The sequence below is a fragment of the Trichosurus vulpecula genome, chromosome 1, assembly GCF_011100635.1.
Source record: "Trichosurus vulpecula isolate mTriVul1 chromosome 1, mTriVul1.pri, whole genome shotgun sequence".
NCBI lineage: Eukaryota > Metazoa > Chordata > Mammalia > Diprotodontia > Phalangeridae > Trichosurus > Trichosurus vulpecula.
Window position 1 is genome coordinate 512,968,187 of NC_050573.1, and position 20,575 is coordinate 512,988,761.

The window sequence follows — 20,575 nt, forward strand, 5'->3', positions numbered from 1 at the left end:
TGCTTCAGATGTATCCTGACCATGGCAGATTGCTCATTACCCAGACCTTACAAATTTTCAGGTAAAATTATGAGTCCATAGATTTATTAACATTTTTAAAACCTCCAACTAACTGCATGAAGGTAGTTAGAACAGAGACCAGATTTGAATACAGATCCTGATTCCAAAACCAGTGCAAGACTCACTACACCAGTCTGATTCCAGGACTATCTGAGGAACCACAACTTTCTTTGCATGGCAGAAGGCACTCCAACAAACCAAAAGTAGAGTCTGGAAGTAAAGGGCAATGGAACTATGACTCTAAGAATCGACCGTTAAGAGGAGAATCTGACTCTATTCTTTTTCCTTTCGTGGAGGTGATATCGGAAACAGTAGGGATGAGCATAAGATTGGAATTTACATCCATTAGAATGTGTACTTTACAAGGTAAGAACTATAACAGTGCTAGTAGGAAGCAGAAATAACATGGCCGTGCCATCTTAACTAAATAGGCATCTAGCCTCTATAATATCTATCCAGCCTCTGCAATAATAATTTAGAAGAATTTACAAGTCAGTATGGGGCAGGTAGATGGGGCAGTAGAGTGCTGAATATGGAGTCAGGAAGACCTGAGTATAAATCCAGCCTCAGACACTTTGCTGTGCGACACTGAGCTAGTCATTTAACCTTATTTGTCTCAGTTTCCTCATCTGTAAAATGAGCTAGAAAAGGAAATGGCAAACCAATTCAGTATTTTTGCCAAGAAAAAACCCAAATAGGATCACAAACAGTCAGACACAACTGAACAACAACACAAGTCAGTACAACAGCAATGCAATCACTGATGTTTATATATGTCCTTATAAATAGCTTCTGTTTCTGCCTCCATCAATTTTTATCTAAATGCCTCCATCTAGCTACTGGATTTCCTCACAATCTCTCTCTCTCTCTCTCTCTCTCTCTCTCTCTCTCTCTCTCTCTCTCTCTCTCTCTCTCTCTCTCTCTCTCTCTCTCTTTCTCTTGCACACACACACACAAACACACACACCCCTTTTACCTATTCTGTTCCTTCTGAGAGTATACCTTTCCTAAGCTATATTCCACTATATATAGTTCATCATGCTTGTTATCTATACTTTATATATTTGTGCATAAAATTCTGAGGCCATAGATTTATCACAGGTTCCTTTAAAAAATCTATTAATTTCACATATGTAGTTAAAACATATAACATGTGTGAGTGCCCTTTATGGAAAAAGCTATATTATTTCAAAAAATAAAAAAACTGGGTGTAAAAGGGGGTACCTTTTAGATCTATGGTTTGCAGGAAAATTTATTACCAAAGAATAAAAGAGATTATGAAAGTAAAAATAAGCAAAAAGACAACCTGTCAGTTAAAGGGGAAAACACCATTACATCAAATCTCTCTAGTAAAAGTCTGATATTCAACATATATAGAAAACTGATACAAATATGAAAGCTTAAGATCCATTCTCCAATAAATGAGCACTTTTCAAAAAGTGAAAAGTAAATAATCAACAACTATATGAAATATTGCTCCAAATCACTAAGGAGATCATATGAGGGGAACATAAATTAATGGAATTAACCATGAAGTTTTCTCTGATACTTATCTAATTGGCAAAAATAATAGAGGGTAAAAATGTTGGTAGGGCTACATAAAGATAGATGTATAGCACATGATTGAGTTGAGCTATAAGTCAGTCCAACTATTTTGAACAGTTTGACAGTATACTAGAAAAAAAAACTAAATTTTTTTACGTCCATTGTTACAGTGATAACACTCCTAATCATCTACCCCCAAGGAGGTTAAAGATAAAGGGAAATGTCCCATATGAGCTAATATATATATGTATATATACATATATACACACACACACACACACACACATTATGTGTGTGTGTGTGTGTGGCAGCATGTTTTGTAATAGAAATTGGAAATAAGGTAGATACCAATCTTCCGAAGAATGTCTGAAAAAATTGTAACATATGGGTAGAAAGGAATATTAATGTGCCATAAAAAAATAAATAAAAACATGCAGAGAAACTTGGGAAGAACTGTATGAAGTAATGCAGAATGAAATAAGCAGAACCAAGAGAAGAAAATATACAATTTACATATTAACATGAAGGAAAACAACATGAAAAGACAACAAAACTCAGAGAAATGCATTAACCTATCTTGACACCAGAAGACTAACATAGGCATACCTCCCTCCTCTTGATAGAGAGGTGGTAAACTATAGTTTAAAAAAGAGGTATAAGGCGCACTTTAGAAAAACCTGAAAAGACTTGTATGAACTGATGCTGAGTGAAGTGACCAGAACCAGGAGAACATTGTACACAGTAACAGCCACAGTGTACAATGACTGACTTTGATAGACTTAGCTCTTCTCAGTGTTGCATGGACCTAATACAATTCCAAAAGACTTATGACGGAAAATGCCATCTGTATCCAAAGAAAGAACTATGGAGTCTGAATGCAGATCGAAGCATACTATTTGCTCTCTTTTTTGTTTTGTTTTGTTTTTTCTCTCTCATGGTTCCTCCCATTCATTCTAATTCTTCTATACAACATGCATGTGAAACTATGTTTAGTAAGAATTGTATACGTAAATCCTATATTGGATTGTACACCATCTTGGGGAGAAGGGAGGGGAGAGAGGTAGAGAAAATTTAAAGCTTATGGAAATGAATGTTGAAAACTAAAACTAAATTAATTAACTTTTTAAAAAAGGAAGTATATACTGTGAGACATGGTCAAAATTTTAGTTTATTTAACCCAACTGTACTTTGCTAGAAGAAATGTTGCTGTTGGAAAGGAATGGATATTAGAAAACGTTAATGATGTAAGTAAAAAGCATCAATAAAAGCTTTTTTAAAAAAATCCAATTTTTAATTGCAACATATTGGTGTTTGAATTCCATCACTGGCACTTCTAGCTTTATGACCTCAATTTCCTCACCTGTAAAATGAAAATAACACCTGTAGTGCCTTCCTCACAAGGTTGTTATACAGATCAAATGAAAGAACGCACGTAAAATAGTTTCAAAATTTTAAAGCACTGTTTAAATATCAGTTATTATTGTTATTTTGTTTTATTTAGGCGGAACTGAAGGGCCATAGAAACAGCAGAGACATCATGTTCATTCTTCATCTCAAACTGAGGCCAACAAGGAGTAATCACAGAGCTTATAAGAAAATTTGTAAGGTTCTCAGAGTAGACATAATATTCTATTTTTAAAGACTTTCCCCAGCAACCAGTTCCAGTGTTTATCAGCCTTCACTATTATGAAATTTTTCACCTACTGTATAACCCAAATCTTTTATGCTTTCAATAAAAGCCTTTTCTCCTTGCCTTGTCCTTAGACAGAAAAACTAGCTGTAGTCCTTGGTTAAAATCTGAAGAATTATAATTCACCCCCAACACCTCTATTTTTCTGTTCTAAATAATCTCTTCTACTTAACCTTTCATCTACCAGTTTCTAACCCCTTGATCATTTTGTGGCTAACCTATGAACCTCCTCAACCTTTCCATGCACTGCTGTTGTGGGCCCAGCTCTAACCCCAGAACACTTAGTTCAAGGTCAATGAAGGGACTGAAATGAGGCACTGGAAAGTCACTGAACATTTAACTGGACGTTTGCTTTGCCCTAAGACAGCAAGAATATGCAAGAAGGATACAGTGGTACATAGCTTCTCTGGACACAGTCCCTCTGTCTCCAATATCCCAAGACTGAGAAACCTCAGTTATATGCCACTGGGACCTTTTATGCTCTCAGACCAGGAAGCTTTGGCAGGGAAGCTGGAGCCAACAAGGTTGCCCAGGGAGGAGGAAGAATGTCAGGAAACCATTGGTCCTAGCATAACTATGAAAATGGGAATCAGAATCTAACAAGGATTTTAACCTGATAATTACAATGGATTCTCAAGTAATGCTATGTCTCTTTTCTGTGGGGCCAGTCCTAAACATAATAAAAGCAATAGATCGTTGTTTATTTCATTATTTGTCCTGGTTTCTGTACTTGTCAAGAATCATAGGATTTTAGTGCTGGGAGGGACTTTATTGATCAGCTTGCTCTGTCTCTTCACTTTATAAGTAAGGAAATGGATATAGGGGAATGAAGTAATTTTCCCAAGGTTACACAGCCAGTTAATTAATGGTAGGGCTAGGATGAAAGACCACATCTCCTGAACCCCAGTCTAGTGCTCTCTCTGCTATGTGATACTAAAACAAGCACTAAAGAATGCAACTTACTTGAAAAAAAATATTTTAAAGACTAAATTTAAGTCAAATTAAATAAATAATGAATTAATTAAATTCACCTTAAAACTAAATCTAAGAACTTAAGTCTTTTTCAAGTTGTTGCATTCTTTTGTGCTTGCTCACTAACATGCAATATTTTCCAAGACTTCTCTATATTTTGGGAGACTATCATTCCTGGTCAATATTAATGAATCAAGCAGTATCTAAATGTCTTAGTGCCAGGCTCTGTGATGAGCACTAGGCATATAAATCCATAAAAGCAAAACAGATCTGGCCCTGAAGAAATTTTTATTCTATTAGGGTAAACAACCTGCATACATATAAGCAGATACAAAACATATTAAAAAGTAAATACAAGATGATTTTGGAAGGAGTTACTAATATCAGGAGGAATTAGGAAAAGCCTCATGTAGGGGTATGGATGAAGTGAACTTTGTTTTTTAAAGTTTATTTTATTTTTAGTTTTCAACATTGATTTTAATAAGTTTTAAATTTTCTCCACCTCCCTCCCTTCTCCCCTCCCCAAGATGGCATGCAATCTGATATAGGCTCTACATATACATTCCTATTAAATATATTTTCACATTAGTCACGTTGTATAGAAGAATTAGAACAAATGGAAGGAAACAAAAAAAAACTAAAAAAAAAATAATCTTCGCTCGGCATTCAGACTCCATAGTTCTTTCTCTGGACGTGGGTGGCATTTTCCATCATGAGTCCTTTGGAATTGTTTTAGTCTTTGCATTATTGAGAAGAGCCAAGTCTATCAAAGTCAGCTATCACACACTGTGGCCGTTACTGAGTACAATGTTCTCCTGGTTCTGCTCCCCTCAGTCAGCATCAGTTCATATAAGTCTTTCCAGGGTTTTCTGAAGTCTGCCTGCTCATCATTTCTTATAGCACAACAGTATTCCATTACATTCAAATGCCACAACTTGTTCAACCATTCCCCAATTGATGTGCAGCCCCTAAATTTTCAATTCTTTGCCACCACAAAAAAAGAGCTGCTGTAAATATTTTTGTGCGTGTGAGTCCTTTTCCCATTTTTTTGATCTGTTTGGGATACAGAAGTGGTATTGCTGGGTCAAAGGGTATGCACATTTTTATGGCCCTTTCGGCATAGTTCCAAATTGCTTTCCAGAATGATTGGATCAGCTCACAACTCCAACAACAATGAATTAGTGTTCCAATTTTCCCACATCTTCTCCAACATTTATCATTTTCCCGTTTTGTCATGTTAGCCAATCTGATAGGTGTGATGTGGTATCTCAGAGTTGTTTTGATTTGCATCTCTCTAATCAACAGGGATTTAGAGCATTTTTTCATATGACTATAGATAGCTCTAATTTCTTCCTCTGAAAACTGCTTGTTCATATCCTTTGACCATTTATCAACTGAGGAATGACTTGTATTCTTGTACATATGACTCAGTTCTCTAGATATTTTAGAAATGAGGCCTTTATCAGAGACACTAGTTGTAAAAATTCTTTCCCAGTTTTCTGCTTCCCTCCTAATCTTGGTTGCAATTGGCTTTGTGCAAAAACTTTTCAATTTAATGTAATCAAAATTATCCATTTTGCATTTCATAATGTTCTCTATCTCTGGTTTGGTCATAAATTCCTCCATTCTCTGTAACTCTGACAGATAAACTATTCCTTGCTCCCCTAATTTGTTTGTAGTATCAGCCTTTATATCTAAATTATGTACCCATTTGGACTTTATTTTGGTATACAGTGTCAGATGTTGGTCTATGCCCAGTTTCTGCCATACTATTTTCCAGTTTTTCCAGCAGTTTTTGTCAAATAGTGAGTTCTTATCCCAGAAGCTGGAGTCTTTGGGTTTATCAAATAGCAAATTAGATGAAGTGAACTTTGAAGGCTATTAGAAATACTAAGAGTCAAAGATGAAATCTTATTTCAGGCTTTGGGGTTTGCCTGTGGCTATCTAAAGGTGTGGAGATGAGTGATGAATGTTATGGGTAAGTGGCAGCACATGACCCAATTTGACTAGAGTGCAGGAAGGCAAGTTTGGGCCATACTGTGAAGGGTGTTAAATGCCAAACAGAGGAGTGTGTATTTGACACTAGAGGCCACAGGAAGCCACTGGAGCTTCTTGAGGAGGGAAGTTACCTGTTCAGAACTATACATTAGGGATAACACTTGGACTAACATATGAAAGATGGCATAACTGTACAAAGTGAATAATTCATTTTGTCAGGAAAGGAATCAAGGAAGCTTTCTTTATTAGTTTCTAATAAAAGGACTTTGCTCTTTATGTGAATATTAAAAGGATTAATGACATAATTATTTTATTGATCATAGAATTTGAAAGTTGAAAGGGAACAAGGAAAATAAACAATTTATGTAAGTATATATCTATATAGCTTTACCTATCTTGGAATCAGAATTTCAGTAGAGCTGGAAATGCTCACAGAAATTATCTAACCCAACTCTCTCATTTTTTTATAGATGAAAAAACAGAGGCCCAAAGAGGTGAGGTGACTTGTTTGAGGTCATGAAATGAGTTAATGGCAGAGCTAGAACTAGAATCCAAGAATTCTGATTCCTAACACAGTGCACTCCTCATACATTCTATGTCTGGGTCCCAGAAAAAAAAATCTTACAATATACTTTTCACAACAAATTGAATTATAATCTTTCAATGTATCTTTCTAGGTTAGATAATTTGTAAACCACCCACATCATTGCATATTTTTGTACTCTATTTTTTATAAGCTCAATTTTTCGTGCTCCAAAAAAGGATTACATAATTCACACCTATTTAATAAATAGTAAGATCAAAAGTAATTTATTTCATAATAAACAATGAATCATAGATGAACTTGAAAATAACTTCACTGTTGACAATTTTGCAAGATTCCTATCCTAAGTCCTTATATAAGGTGTCCCAAAAGTTTTAGTGCAGCCTTTATTTTAAAACTACACTAAGACTTTTGAGACGCCCAGTATTTAGTAGCTACCAAAAGGGTATAGTATTAAGAATTTATAAGGTATTTTAAAATAGAATGAGAGCATAGGTAGTGAGAGCAAGTTTTAGCACCTTAAGATAGTAGGAATAAGTTTGTCAACTTAGCATAACTGATTCCATTTTGTCTTAAGCTTATATTTTGTGATTGAATTGTTTTGAGTATGTTGCTTTTCTATAAACTGTTTTTTCAATAATAAGATAAGCACTTGTGTGGTATGATGCATTAAACAACGTGTGCACTCTTAAAGAACCGATAAACATATGTGGATGCTCTGATAAGACAGATCACCAATGAAAACTAAACAACTTTATCATTAATTAATGTAGTCAACTACCAGTCAAATTATGTAACAAACAACTTAGGAACACCCATAGCTAGAAGTTAAAAAAAAACTGGATGCCATAGCCATCAGTCTGCTATAAGAATGACTAAAGTCCACATTTGAGACTGCCAGCAGTCCATGATATCTTGAAGGCAGTGCTGATTGATGGAAACTTGGGATGACAACTTTGGAGAAGAATGTATGGCTTCCAGTTGGTATTGAGGGAACCTTATCAAAAGTCCAGTATGAAAGAAATTTATCAGAACCTCTAAAAATCAGGTTGGTGGTTTGTTCTTAGAGAATGGTATTGTTTGCACACTTTGATTAATATAGTTTGATTGTATGCATCAAGAAGGCTAAATCTAAGTACTGTTTCCATCTCACTAGTTAGCACAGAGGCAGCTAGATGGCACAGCAGATAGAGCACTGGACCTTGAGTCAGAAAAACACAAATCCAGCCTCATATACTTACTAACTGTGTGACCCTGGGCATGTCACACAATTTCTTCCTCAGTTTCCTCATCTGTAAATGGAGATAAAAGTAGCACTTACCTCCCAGGGTTGTGGTGAGGTTAAGATGAGATAAGATTTGTAAAGCAGTTTGCAAATCATAAAATTTTATATAAATGCTAGCTATTGTTATGACTGTTAAATAAAGACTACCTATCCTTTTTCAAACAAGTTAGGATTTAAGGGGAATTTTAATCATTAGGACAAAGTTGCTGGATTTTCATCCCCTCTTTATGGAAAATGAGACTGTGTTTTCCAGTTCTTTCTCTTTATATCAAGAGGTAGTGTGGTGAAGTGACTCAGTCTAGGAAAACTTTGCATTGTGTAACTCTGGGTAAGTCACAACCTCTTAGTGTTCTGGGCAGCTCTCTAAGCCTATAAGTTGCAGAAAAAAATTTTCAACAAGCATCAATGGTGGGAATTTGCTCACTGGTCCCTGTACCAAGGAAGTCGTAAATTGATTACCTATCTCTTTAGTACACAATAAAATGCGCACATATGCCTTAGGTTCTGGATGGCAAGCTGATATCATACCTAAGAAACCTCATCTGATATGAACCATCCAATGTAAACCAAAATGACATGTCAGAATCCCCATATTCCATGTTGTATCATGTTGTTGATAAAGCTAATTTTATGATCATGCTTTATAAAAAGTCATTGTGCTTTTTAAAAATTAACTGAAAAGAGCATTCACTTTATCAAGTATTTCCACCAGTTGAAAAAATTCCCATTTTTTGTTTCATCTTATGTTGCATTAGATTTTCAAAACTAACGATAAGCATAATTGGTAAATTATAAAAATCTTTCAAATATATAGCTTAAAAGGAGCTGATTTCAAGTAAGTGGATTAAATCATGAATAATTATTTTTGGCAGCTTCTTAAATGAGTTTGTGAATAGATGAACTTTTAAAATCTACAATTAGGTATGAATCTAAATGAAACCAAATGGCAGGATTCTTTTGAATGAACAAAAAGGTTAAGACTCTCAAAGGAAATAATTGGGGGAGGGGGGAGTAGGAAGGAAGTGCACCTAGCAGTACCAGCTCCACAAAGCAATAATCATCAAAAACTATTTTAAACTGCTCAACATATGGAGAATTGGGTTAGTGAAATAGATTAGGTACAAAATAGGCAGAAGTAAATAAACATAGCAACTGCTGGAATAAAGATTTGTTATTCCACAAAACCTGCTGGGAAAACTGGAAAGCAGCCTGATTGAAACCAGATATAGCCCAATATTTAACACCATACACAAAAAATAAGCTCTAAATAGATACATGACTTAAGTATATAAAAGGTCACCTCATAAAGAAATTAGAGGAGTAAGGGAGAAAATACCTTTTGTACCTATGAAGAGTTAATGACCAAATAAAGGATAGAGAGGAAGACAGAAATCACAGAAAACCAAATAGACAATTTCAGTTACATAAAATTAAAGTTTGGTTCAAATAAAACAAATGCAATTAAAATTTGAAGGAAATAATTAGCTAGCGGGGAAAATCCTTGCAATATTTTTCTGATAAAATTCTCACATACAAGATATATGAGGAACTGATTCAAATTTATAAGAACGAGAAGTATTCTTCAGTAAACAGTCAAAGAATACGAAGTCAGTTTTTAAAAGAAGAAATACAAACTATTAACAAAACATATCAAATCACCAATAATTAAAGGAATGTGTATGCACATGAAAGCAACTCTGAAGTACCTCACAAAGAAGGAGAACGGGTGAAGCAAAGATTGTGGATTAGCCAGAAGAGGAACAACTTAGCTCTCCAACAAACAAAGATCTAGAAAACATGCCAGACTGAGTCATGATCAGGAAATTCAAGAGGAAAAAAAAGAATTATACAAAGTCATATTTCCAGTCTATGTATGCATAGAGAGAGAGTCTGAGAGGTCTGTAGATACTGACAAATGGGCTCTGACCCAGGGCATATGAGCACAGAGCATTCCCAAACAAAGCAACAGAAAGATAACTGAGACTGTGTACCAGGGAAAGAAGTGGTCCCAGACCCCACTAGAGGACTCTGACCTTGTTCAGGAGGCAGAAAAAAAGTGCCAAGTGGCAGATTTGTCAGTCACTACTCAGTTCAAGTTCACAGGTACAGGACAGACTGAGACTAGGGCTTGAGTACTAATAAGAGGGTGGTCACAGGTCCTGGGCTGTGTATTGATTTAGGATTAAGTTTAGAAGCAAAATAAAACAAAAAATCTAAGAAATCTAAGAAAAAAAAGTAATGTCCAGAACCTGGTACACATAAAGTCTGAAATCAATAAGTAGGTTGAAAGAATGAAAAGGAAAGGAAACAAAAGTATCCTATCAGAAAGAGCTATTATGATTACAGGGACACTCAAGACATAGACCTAGAAGATGAGAATGACTGCAAAACATCTATAAGCAAAATTTCAAAAAAAAATACAGCTTATACACAGCTTATGCACAAATTCATCTAGAATTCCTGGGAGATGAAGTAATTTAGTTAAAATGTAAATCAAATTTAAATTATTAAAAATATATGTAAATGTTCTAAATCACTATTGATTAGAGAAATGCAAATCAAAACAACTCCAAGGTACTGTATCTCTCCTGTCAGACTGGCCAACATGACAAAACTGGAAAATCATAAATGCTGGAGAGGATGTGGGAAAACTGGAACACTGTTACATTGTTGGTGGAGCTGTGAATTGATCCAGCCATTCTGGAGAGTAATTTGGAACTACGCCTAAAAGGCTATAAAGATGTGCATACCCTTTGACCTAGCAATACCACTTCTAGGGCCGTATCCCAAAAAGATCATAGAAATGGGAAATGGATGCTATGTAGAAAAATATTTATAGCAGCTCTTTTTGTGGTGGTAAGGTAAAGAATTGGGAATCAAGGAGATGCCCATCAATTGGAGAATGGCTAAATGAGTTGTGGTATATGAATATAATGGAATACTACTGTGCTATAAGAAATGGGGAACAGATGGGCTTCATAATAACCTGGAAAGACCTACATGAACTGATGCTGAGCAAGAGGAGCAGAACCAGGAGAATATTATACACGATTACAGACACATGGTTTCTGTGATGACTAACCTTGATAGACTCGGCTCTTCTCAGCAATACAAGGTTCAAAGACAGCTCCAAAAGACTCGTGATTGAAAAAGCTATCCACATCCAGAGAAAGAATTACGGAGTCTGGATGGAGATTGAGGCAAACTATTTGCTCTCTCTTTTTTTTCTTCTTTTTTCATTTTGTTTCTTCTTTCTCATGATTCATTCCATTGGTTATAATTCCTCTTTACAACTTGACTATTGTGTAAATAAGTTTAATGTGAAGGTATATGTAGAACCTATATCAGATTACATGCCATCTTGGGTGGAGGAGAAGGAGGGGAAGAAAATTTGGAACTCAAAAACTTGTGGAACTAAGTGTTGTAAACCAAAAGTAAAAAATGAATTTAAAAAAAATATATAAGAGCTAAAAATAATTTTTAAAGCCAAATTAGAGCCTTAGAGGAGAAAAATGGAAAAGAAATAAGAATAATGGAAAAAAGATTTGGGGGGAAATTAACAGTTATGAACAAGAGGTATAAAACTTTATCCAAGGAAAAAATTCCCTGAAAATTAAAATTGACCAAATAGAAGGTAATGACTCCATGATAAAACAGGAAATGTTAAAAGCAGAAGACTGAAAATGGGAGTGGGGGGTTGAATGTAAGGAATCTCAGAGCAAAAAATAAACTGACCTGGAAAATAGATAAAGGGGTGACAATTTAAGAATCATTGGATTACCTTAAAAGCTGTGACTGGAAAAAAAAGATCCTAGACTTCATATTTCAAGAAACTATAAAAGAAAACTGCCTAGATTTCTTAAAAGCAAAGAGCAAAATAGAAATAATCCACTGGTAACCTCCTGAAAGAAACTCCCATATGAAAATTCTCTGGAATATTATAGCCAAAATCCAAAGCTTCCAGGTCAAAAAAAAAATACTGTAAACAGCCAGAAAGAAAGAAGTCAAGTACTCAGGAAACACATTAAGATTTACAAAAGATTTAGGAGTCACAATTCCAAAAGGGAGAAGAGCTTAGAAGACGACATTCCAGGAAGCAAAAGGTCTATGCCTATAATGAAGAATAATTTATCCAGCAAAACAGACGACAATCCTACAGAAGGAAAAATAGAGCTTTAATGATATAGAGAATTTACACAATTCCTGATAAAAGGATCAGAGTAGCACTTTAAAATACAAACTCAGGAGTCAGAGAAATATAAAAAGATAAATATAAGAAGCAATCATAAGGGACTGAACTGTTTACATTCCAGTACGGGGAGATGAAACATATAATCTCTCAGAACTCTATCAGCATCAGTGATCACAAAGGGAGTTTTATTAGACAGAGGGTTTCAGCATGGCCCTGTTATCTTTTAAGTATCTTAAAAGAAGAATGGGAAGGGCAGGAAGAGTCTTTGAGTCTTCTTGAACAACATTACTAATACAGAAGTATTTTACATGATTGCACATGTACAACCTACATCAAATTGCTTATTGTCTCAGGGAGGGGGGAAGTGAATGAAAGAGAGATAGAATTTGGAATTCAAAACTTTAAGAAATGCTTAAAATTGTTTTTACATGTAATGGGGGAAGAATAAAATAAAAGGAGTGAATTCCAACCAATGAAGAAACAAAAGAAATTATTGGAAGCTATTTCCCCATCATATGCCAATAAAACTGACAATCTAAATGAAATGGATGAATATTTACAAAAATATAAAATGTTAACATTAATAGAATTGAAAATAGAGTATTTAAATAACCCAGCATTAGAAAAAGAAATTGAATAAGCCATAAAATAACTCATGAAGAAAAAAAAACAGGACAGATGTATTTACAAGCAAATTTTATCAAACATTTAAAGAATAATTAATCCCAATACAATGAAAATCGTGAAAAATTAGGAAAAGAAAAGGTTCTAAAAGTATCTTCTTTGATACAAAGATGATCTGATTCTTAAACCAGACAGAGTCAAAACAAAAAAAAGAAAACTATAGTCTAGTATCTCTAATGAATGTTGATGCAACTTTTTTTAATAAAATAATAACAAGAAGTCTATGGCAACATATCACACAAATAATACACTATGATCAAGCTAGATATGCCAAAGATAGAGGATTGGTTCAACATTTGGAAAGCTATTAAAAATAACTGAATATATAAATCCCAAGAACAAAAAAAAATATATGGTTGCATTAATAGATGCAAAAAAGCTTTTTATAAGATGCAGGAACCTATTCCTACTAAGAAAAAAAATACCAGAAAACATAGGAATAAATATATCTTGACTTAATTTGATAATTAGTATCTATCTATAACTGAAAGACAGCAATACCTCTAATGGGGATAAACTAGAGGCCTTTACAATAAGATCAGGGGTAAAGCAAAGATGTCTATTCACAATTACCATTCAATATAGTGCTAAAAATGCGTTCTATAGCAATAAGACAAGAAAAAGAAATTGAGATGATAAGTATAGGAAAATTTAAGATGTCCAAAAGGTGTCCAAAGGACATACTTCAAAGATGAAGAAAAGGAGATTATGAGCAGAACTGGTGGTAGATAAATAACTCTTGGAATCACCTGAAGAGAGAGGATATTTGAACTCATGGATGTTGATGAAATTTCTAAGCAAGATAGTATTAGAAGGAGAAGAAAAGAAAACCCAAGACAGAGCCTTTAGGGGTACGCATGATTACTGGATGCTCCCTCATGAAGATACAGCAATATAGACTGAGGAACTGTCATAAAGGTAGGAGGAAAACCAGGAGACAGCAGTGTCATGAAAACCTAGAAAAGATAGAGTATCCTGGAGAAGGGAGAGATCAACGGTGTCAAAGGTTGCAGAGAAGTTAGGAAAAGTAGAGATTTGTCAAATAAGAGATCATTGGTGACTTTGGAGAGAGCATTTTTACTTTAATGATGAGGTCAGAAACTAGATTACAAAGAATTTAGAAGCAAGTGAGAGGAAAGTGGAGGTGTCTAGTGTATCTGGCTTCCTAACAAGGAGAGCCTTTTTTAAAAAACCTATATATTAATTATTGATTCACTATCTATAGATATTTTGTTTTTAGTACTTTGACTGCTAGTGCTATTGGTATGGCTCAGCACTGTATAAAACAAGAGCAAAAGAAAAAGTTAACATTGCTTTAAAGGGAAAAATATTAAAAGTATAGTTTCCTGTGTTCTCAAAAGTAAAGGACAACTGAACCAGAAATGCCATAAATCCTACTGTTTTTTAATCATATGTTAGTTAAATCATAAGATCATAAGGTTTAAAGCTGGAAGGGACCTTGGAGATCATCTAGTCCAATGTATGTGTTTTATAAATGAAGAAAATAATATAAGACTAAATGTTTTGACTAAGATAGCAAGCGTCAGAGTCAGCTTGAACCCAGTAATTCTGAACTCTTTAGGAGTTTTTCCACTACTCCACAATGATGCAAATCTAGAAACCTTTGCCAGAGTATAACTTAAATATAGTGTGATTTATTTAAAATTTTAATTATATCAGCATTCTGGGAATAATCCACTCTGCTGCTAACTTTTAAACTAAGTTCAAAATTTATGCCTGTTTTATTATTCAACTTATACAATTATTCTATATAAAATAAATTAATCAAAAATAGTTAATTTCAAAAGTTATAATCTGCCTGTTTTAAGATTAAATGTCATTGGTACCAAAATAGAGCTATTCATTTTCAAATATGGTAATAATGTATTTTAATATAAAACTCAAAATAGTGAGAAAAAGCCTATTTGCAATACCCAAAGAGATGGTTTTACAGAAAACTACTTTGTCCACACATGATTCAAAAAGTAATTCCTTCAATATTTTTGACCCTCAAAAATGATCATGACAAAGACTCTGTTAAAGAAGTCATGTAAACTGAAATTTGAAGTAACCCATATAGTCAACTCTCTATTCAACCAACACTTAGGAACAAAAATCTTAATGGTTTCTCAATGTCATATATGGTAGAGAGACAAACTGTGTTTCATTTCCTTTCAAATAAAGAACACTACCTTGAAATAACAACACTATAGTAATTTTTTCAACCTGGATTTTTAATCAATATTAATTTAGAATGCATTCTAGGATAATTTGCTAGAATAGCTAAACTGTTAAGAATTAGATTGTACTTTTATACATATGGAAAATGAAAACTAGACTCTTCTGCCAGCTTTCCTAAGCCCCACTCCTTCCAATCTATTTAAACCAGGCTTTTAAATGCTTTCTGAAGATAATAGCAGCAAAAAAAAACCATCCCACATTCAAGTTTGGCTGTTCTGAACACAAAACATAAGTGCTCAAATGAAATACACACACATGCTAGGAAAAATCCTGCTATTTGAGAAACTCAATCTCTCATATAAAGCATTTTGCTCCACTAAGCAAAGATAATAATTCTCTTTATGAGGAAAAAAAAATAAAAGGACCAACTGACTTGGCAAACCATAACTGTTTCCAGTGACAACATGTTTTATTCCATTTCATTCAAAAAGATTACCATAATTATTTCTTTATAGACTTTTTTTATTTTAAAACCTGCTAGATAACAATTCCTCTTCGTATTCAGAGGTAGTTCTGCTCCTTGATGAGAAATTTTAGCAGACATACTGAATAACTATGTGACAATGAGATATAAAAATAAACTATACTAAATTAAAAGCTTGGATTTAATGAAACAGCTATATATGTAAATATATGCATATACAACATATGTGTGTCTGTGTGCTTGAGAAGACACCTCTGCATTTCTCCCAACACCGCTACAAATACATGCTGACTGGTAAAGAGTTAAAGTACATGTTTCCCCTTCCTTAATGTGACAATTAATGCTAATTTTCCTAAGTCTGCTTTTCTGTATTTCTAACCTGTGCAGCATAGATAGAAAAATAATAGGTAAACACTGATTATTGCAGCCTCACCAATCTATCCTGGAAGCTAGCATGGACATTTTCATTGATAAAAAGGGAGAATGGAAAGAAAGCAAACCAACCTTCACTTCAAACGTCACACCAGGTCCCAGGATCTTTTCATTTGAATGCAGCCACCCTCCAGAAGGCTTATTGACAAAAATGCTATTTGAATTGCAGACTTCACCTCCTAGTTGCATCTCTTCTGGTTGAAATTTTTTCCCTGTGCTCATGTTGCTTGTGTTCTGCTGAGAACACAGAGTGGCAGAGACAAGGTTACATGTGTTGTCTGAAGCGCCTGATGCTGAGCTAGGAACACTCAAGCTGCCTGGCAACTTGGAAACAGCAAGGTCCTTCACTGCAGAAGGCAGGTTTTTGATGCCCAAAAGGTTGCTGGAGCTGGAGAATTTCAAGTGAGATACTTTATGTTTGAGAGTACAAAGCGTGGTGGGTCCATCCTCCTGGTCTTTATGGAGAACCTTGGTTGAGACCACATATGAGGATGATATTGCTGAGGTTGTGGCAATTGTTGAGACCTTGCTGGTGTTCGTGGACAAATTGTGGATAAGTTCATCAACTGATGTCACTGAATCATTCCTGAAGCGGTTATACTTGGTATGTTGACGCATGCCCTTCTATCTGGTTTCCTGTATATGTTTTGGCAGAGCTGATGCCAACCCAGAAAACACCTGTTCTCTCATAGCAGACAATACATAATAATTGAGTAAGGGCAGTAAAATTGGGATGCTTCCCCCCCAAATGCCTTTAAAGGAGGAAAGAAAAAAAGAAGAAAATTGTTCCACACCCCTTCATCAAAAATAAATCAAAAGCCACGAAAGAAAACTGCCTATGGTTCCTTAGACTAGAAAAAGTAATAGTTTTCTGATAGAGATTCCAATCCTGCTTAGCTGCCAAGTCTCACAGTAAAAGCATGACTCACACAAATGAGGAGACCCTCTTCAACAAAGGCTCAGTGAACACAGCAAATCACTTACAACTTCCTGTAGCGAAAAAAAAGGCACATCCACCCACTTACAGCACACCAGAACCAATCAATTCTCAAAATTCTCCAATTTCCTTTTTTCCTATTTTTCTCAAAAGATATTTCCTTCCAATTTTTTTTATTTCTCACCTTCCTTGAACCCTCACTCTTTTGATAACAGAAGTAAAGCCAGTATCTCAGTGAAACATGCCCATCCAGAGGTCATATCATATTAGAACAATTTAATTTCTTAAATTAACTTCCTAAAAATCTGTAATTCTGCCTTGGGGGTTAAAACTATCCCACTCAACTCATCTTTATAAGCCTTAGAAGTATTCAACAGTATACTTAAGAATATGAAAAGTACTTTTAAGAAAAAGACCTTCTTCAATCTCTGATGATTTAGAATCACAGTTTTAAAATAAAAATAAGGCAAATACTCTACTAGGTAAATAGAAAATACTAAATTCCTTCCCCCCACCATACCACACCCCAGAACACCAGAGCAGCCATAACAAGTGTCTTGTGGCAATGCAGTTTCTTAAAAAAATGTCTGCGTCTGACCTTTGCACAGCACTTCCCTTTCTTAATAAGCTATCGTAATCCCTTTTTCCTTATCCAGTAAATTAAATACACATATCGAAAGAAAAACATTTCCTAAATATGGCAACAAGCTTCAGAAATATCATGCCTTTTCTCTGCAGAAATCCATCCCAAAGAAAGAACTTTATGTGGAGCTCAATACCACTTGAATATTTTTGCTGTTTAAACCATAAAAATTACAAGGAAACAGAATTTTTAAAAAATCAAATCCCTTTCAGTTATATCTTGATGTCCTGCAGTCAATAAGGAAGAAAAATGCTCTTGCTTTCATTATGCATATAATCCACAGGAAAATCCTTTCTCTTGAAAAGTCAGATGTCAGGCTTGAGATAAAAATTTGTATTCCTTCTTCCATCTGATAAAAACAAATGGGAAATTCCCTGTACTGGAAAGGTCCAGTGCAGGATCAAAAATTCCACACTAATTTCTGACATGGAATTAGCTTCGCTAATTTTGAGCATGCAGAGCACAGGCAAAAAAATAAAGATAGTTTTTAAAATGAGCAATTTCCTTTCAAAATAAGTGAGACTCACCATAGCATGTTATTAAGTCATTTTGAGGGTCTCCTCAATAACTGTGAGCAAAAGGCTGCAGTATATAAGCCATTTAAACAGTTTTAAATAATTGTATTTAATTGGTATAATTTGCAGCACTGTAAAGAAAGCCAACAAGTCTGATTCCAGGATTGATGAATAATAGAAATGTCCTATTCAACATAAAAGCAAGTTTCTAGTGAGCTGCAGAATCACCTTTCATCATCATGTCGCAAACCTCCTACAGCATAGGCACAGAATTCATTTTTTCCTTCCCCTTGCTATCATAGCAACAGCAAATACACACACACGATAGATTATTTCTACTGTTATCCAAAGGGAAAACAAAATTCCCTGTCACTCCCAAACAGTTCTCTTCATTAGAAGCAGATAAAAACAACAAAATGTGAATGAAATTCTGTTTCTGTGAATGAAAGGGCTAGCTAGCAAGCCAATATTTCTGTGAATGAAGCAGGGTCTTGCAGCCTCTGCCAGGCAATCCCTTGGGAACTAACCACCTCAGCCAATAAGAGGCAGCTTGGATGACTCATTCAACAAAGACTTGATAAATAGTGGAAGATTCCATTTCAATCAAAGGCAGGATCTGCTCTCCAACAGCAACAACAAAAAAAAAAACCAGACCAATTTAAAGGATCCACAGATTAATATTGCAGGAATTTTATGGGAAATAATTTCACAGGCAAATTCAAAATCATTTATAAGGGGAATATGAGGAAAATCATTTTACCCAAGGTGTGCTCTGCCCTCACACTTTCGTTCAGCTGATTCGTTCACATCAAGGAGACAAACAAGACTGTTCATTTGGTTAGATGTATATCATGAATATGCATGTATGGATCAAAAAATGTAATTAATATAGCTTTCTGTAAATAACATTTTATATGAGCAAAATATGGATTCAGGTTTACTGGCTCTATCAAAAAAAGACAAACAGGTGATTTTTTAAAAATTAATAAAACCTAAAGGAAGTAAATTGTGAATTGTATCTGTGAACTCCTATTTATTTACTGTTGAGGAAAGAAATATAGTTGCAAGAAATTACTAGTGAGGACTGCTATAATCTGAAAATACTTTATGTTATGAAAATTCTCCTTTTGTCTAGATGTCTCTAATATGACAACCACAACAATGAAGAACATAACAAAGAACCATGAAGTAGATAGAAAAGGCTTTTAAATAGTCCAAATTGATATAACAAAGATATTAAAACTCCTGCACTAATATTCAAAGGAAACCTGCCTTCCTTCTCCAGGCTCTTAATTAGAGAAATAACATGCTACAGTGGAAAGATCACTGGTTCTGGAGGCAGGGACCTAGGTGCTTAAATTCTGGCTTAATGTTCACTATCTGTGTAACAGTGGGAAAGTTAATTAGCCTTCCTGCCCTCAGTTTCTTCATATGTAAAATATGGGGGCTAAAGCAGATAGCCTTCAAGTCCTATCAGAGTTCCTTGAACTATTTGTTTTTTTAATATTTTTATGGCTGTATTTCAATATAAATGGCTTCCTTTGTTATCCTATATATTTTATAAAAGAAAATTGATTTTTTTCAATTATGGCAATTTGTTTGCATAACTACAAACATCTGTAACAGGTTTTATTTTTCTTGCCCTCTCAGTAGATAAAGGAATAGAAGGAGAAAGAGGGAGAGAATTAAAAACTGTAAATAAAATAAAAATGAACTTTTTGTAATCCTCTGTATCTTGCTTTATACATTTAAAATCATTATTCTGAGAAGAGGTCCATAGACTTCACCAGGCTGCCAAAGAGGTCCATGACACACAAAAAAGGTTAAGAACTCCTGCTCTTTATGGAATAGTTTACCTGTCATATATATGGTTAAGAGAAGAATTTGTGACCAGACAAGAGATGGAAATCATTACAGGATGTGAAGTGAATAATTTTGATTACATTAAATTAAAAAGGCTTTGCACAAACAAAACCAATGCAGCTAAGATTAAAAGGAAAGCAGGAGACTGAGGGAAAAAATTTACATCAAGTTTCTCTGATAAAAGTCTCATATCTTAGATATATAAAGAACTGAGTCAAACTTATAAGACCATGAGTCATTCCACAATTGATATTTGGTCAAAAGATATGAACAAAATGTTTTCAAATGAAGAAATCAAATCTATCTATAGACATAAGAAGTCCTGCTCTAGAATAATCCCATTTTTATTTGAGACATCATTTCAATCAATATTGTTATCTGAGTGCCTAGCCTACCTTAACTAAAAGAAGGTACATGAAAACAGAAACTTGCTCTGCCTTGGGCAGCAGCCTATCACACTGCATCAATGTTCAGTCTGAGAATTAAAGGAACAGAAGATACAACAGCAGATTGCTAGCATGTGAGGGGAGTTACATCAGACCTGAAAGAA

General features: G+C 34.6%; 1 protein-coding gene across 1 annotated transcript in view; it reads right to left on the reverse strand.

Annotated features, from left to right (window-relative positions):
- The window catches only part of SHC3 (SHC adaptor protein 3), a 172,268-nt gene extending 155,454 nt beyond the window's left edge, over positions 1-16,814 (reverse strand). The window contains exon 1 of the mRNA XM_036742329.1: positions 16,140-16,814. Coding sequence (XP_036598224.1) covers positions 16,140-16,685 — 546 coding nt within the window. The 5' untranslated portion in view covers positions 16,686-16,814. The remainder of the gene's footprint in view (positions 1-16,139) is intronic.
- Positions 16,815-20,575: the final 3,761 nt, after the last annotated feature.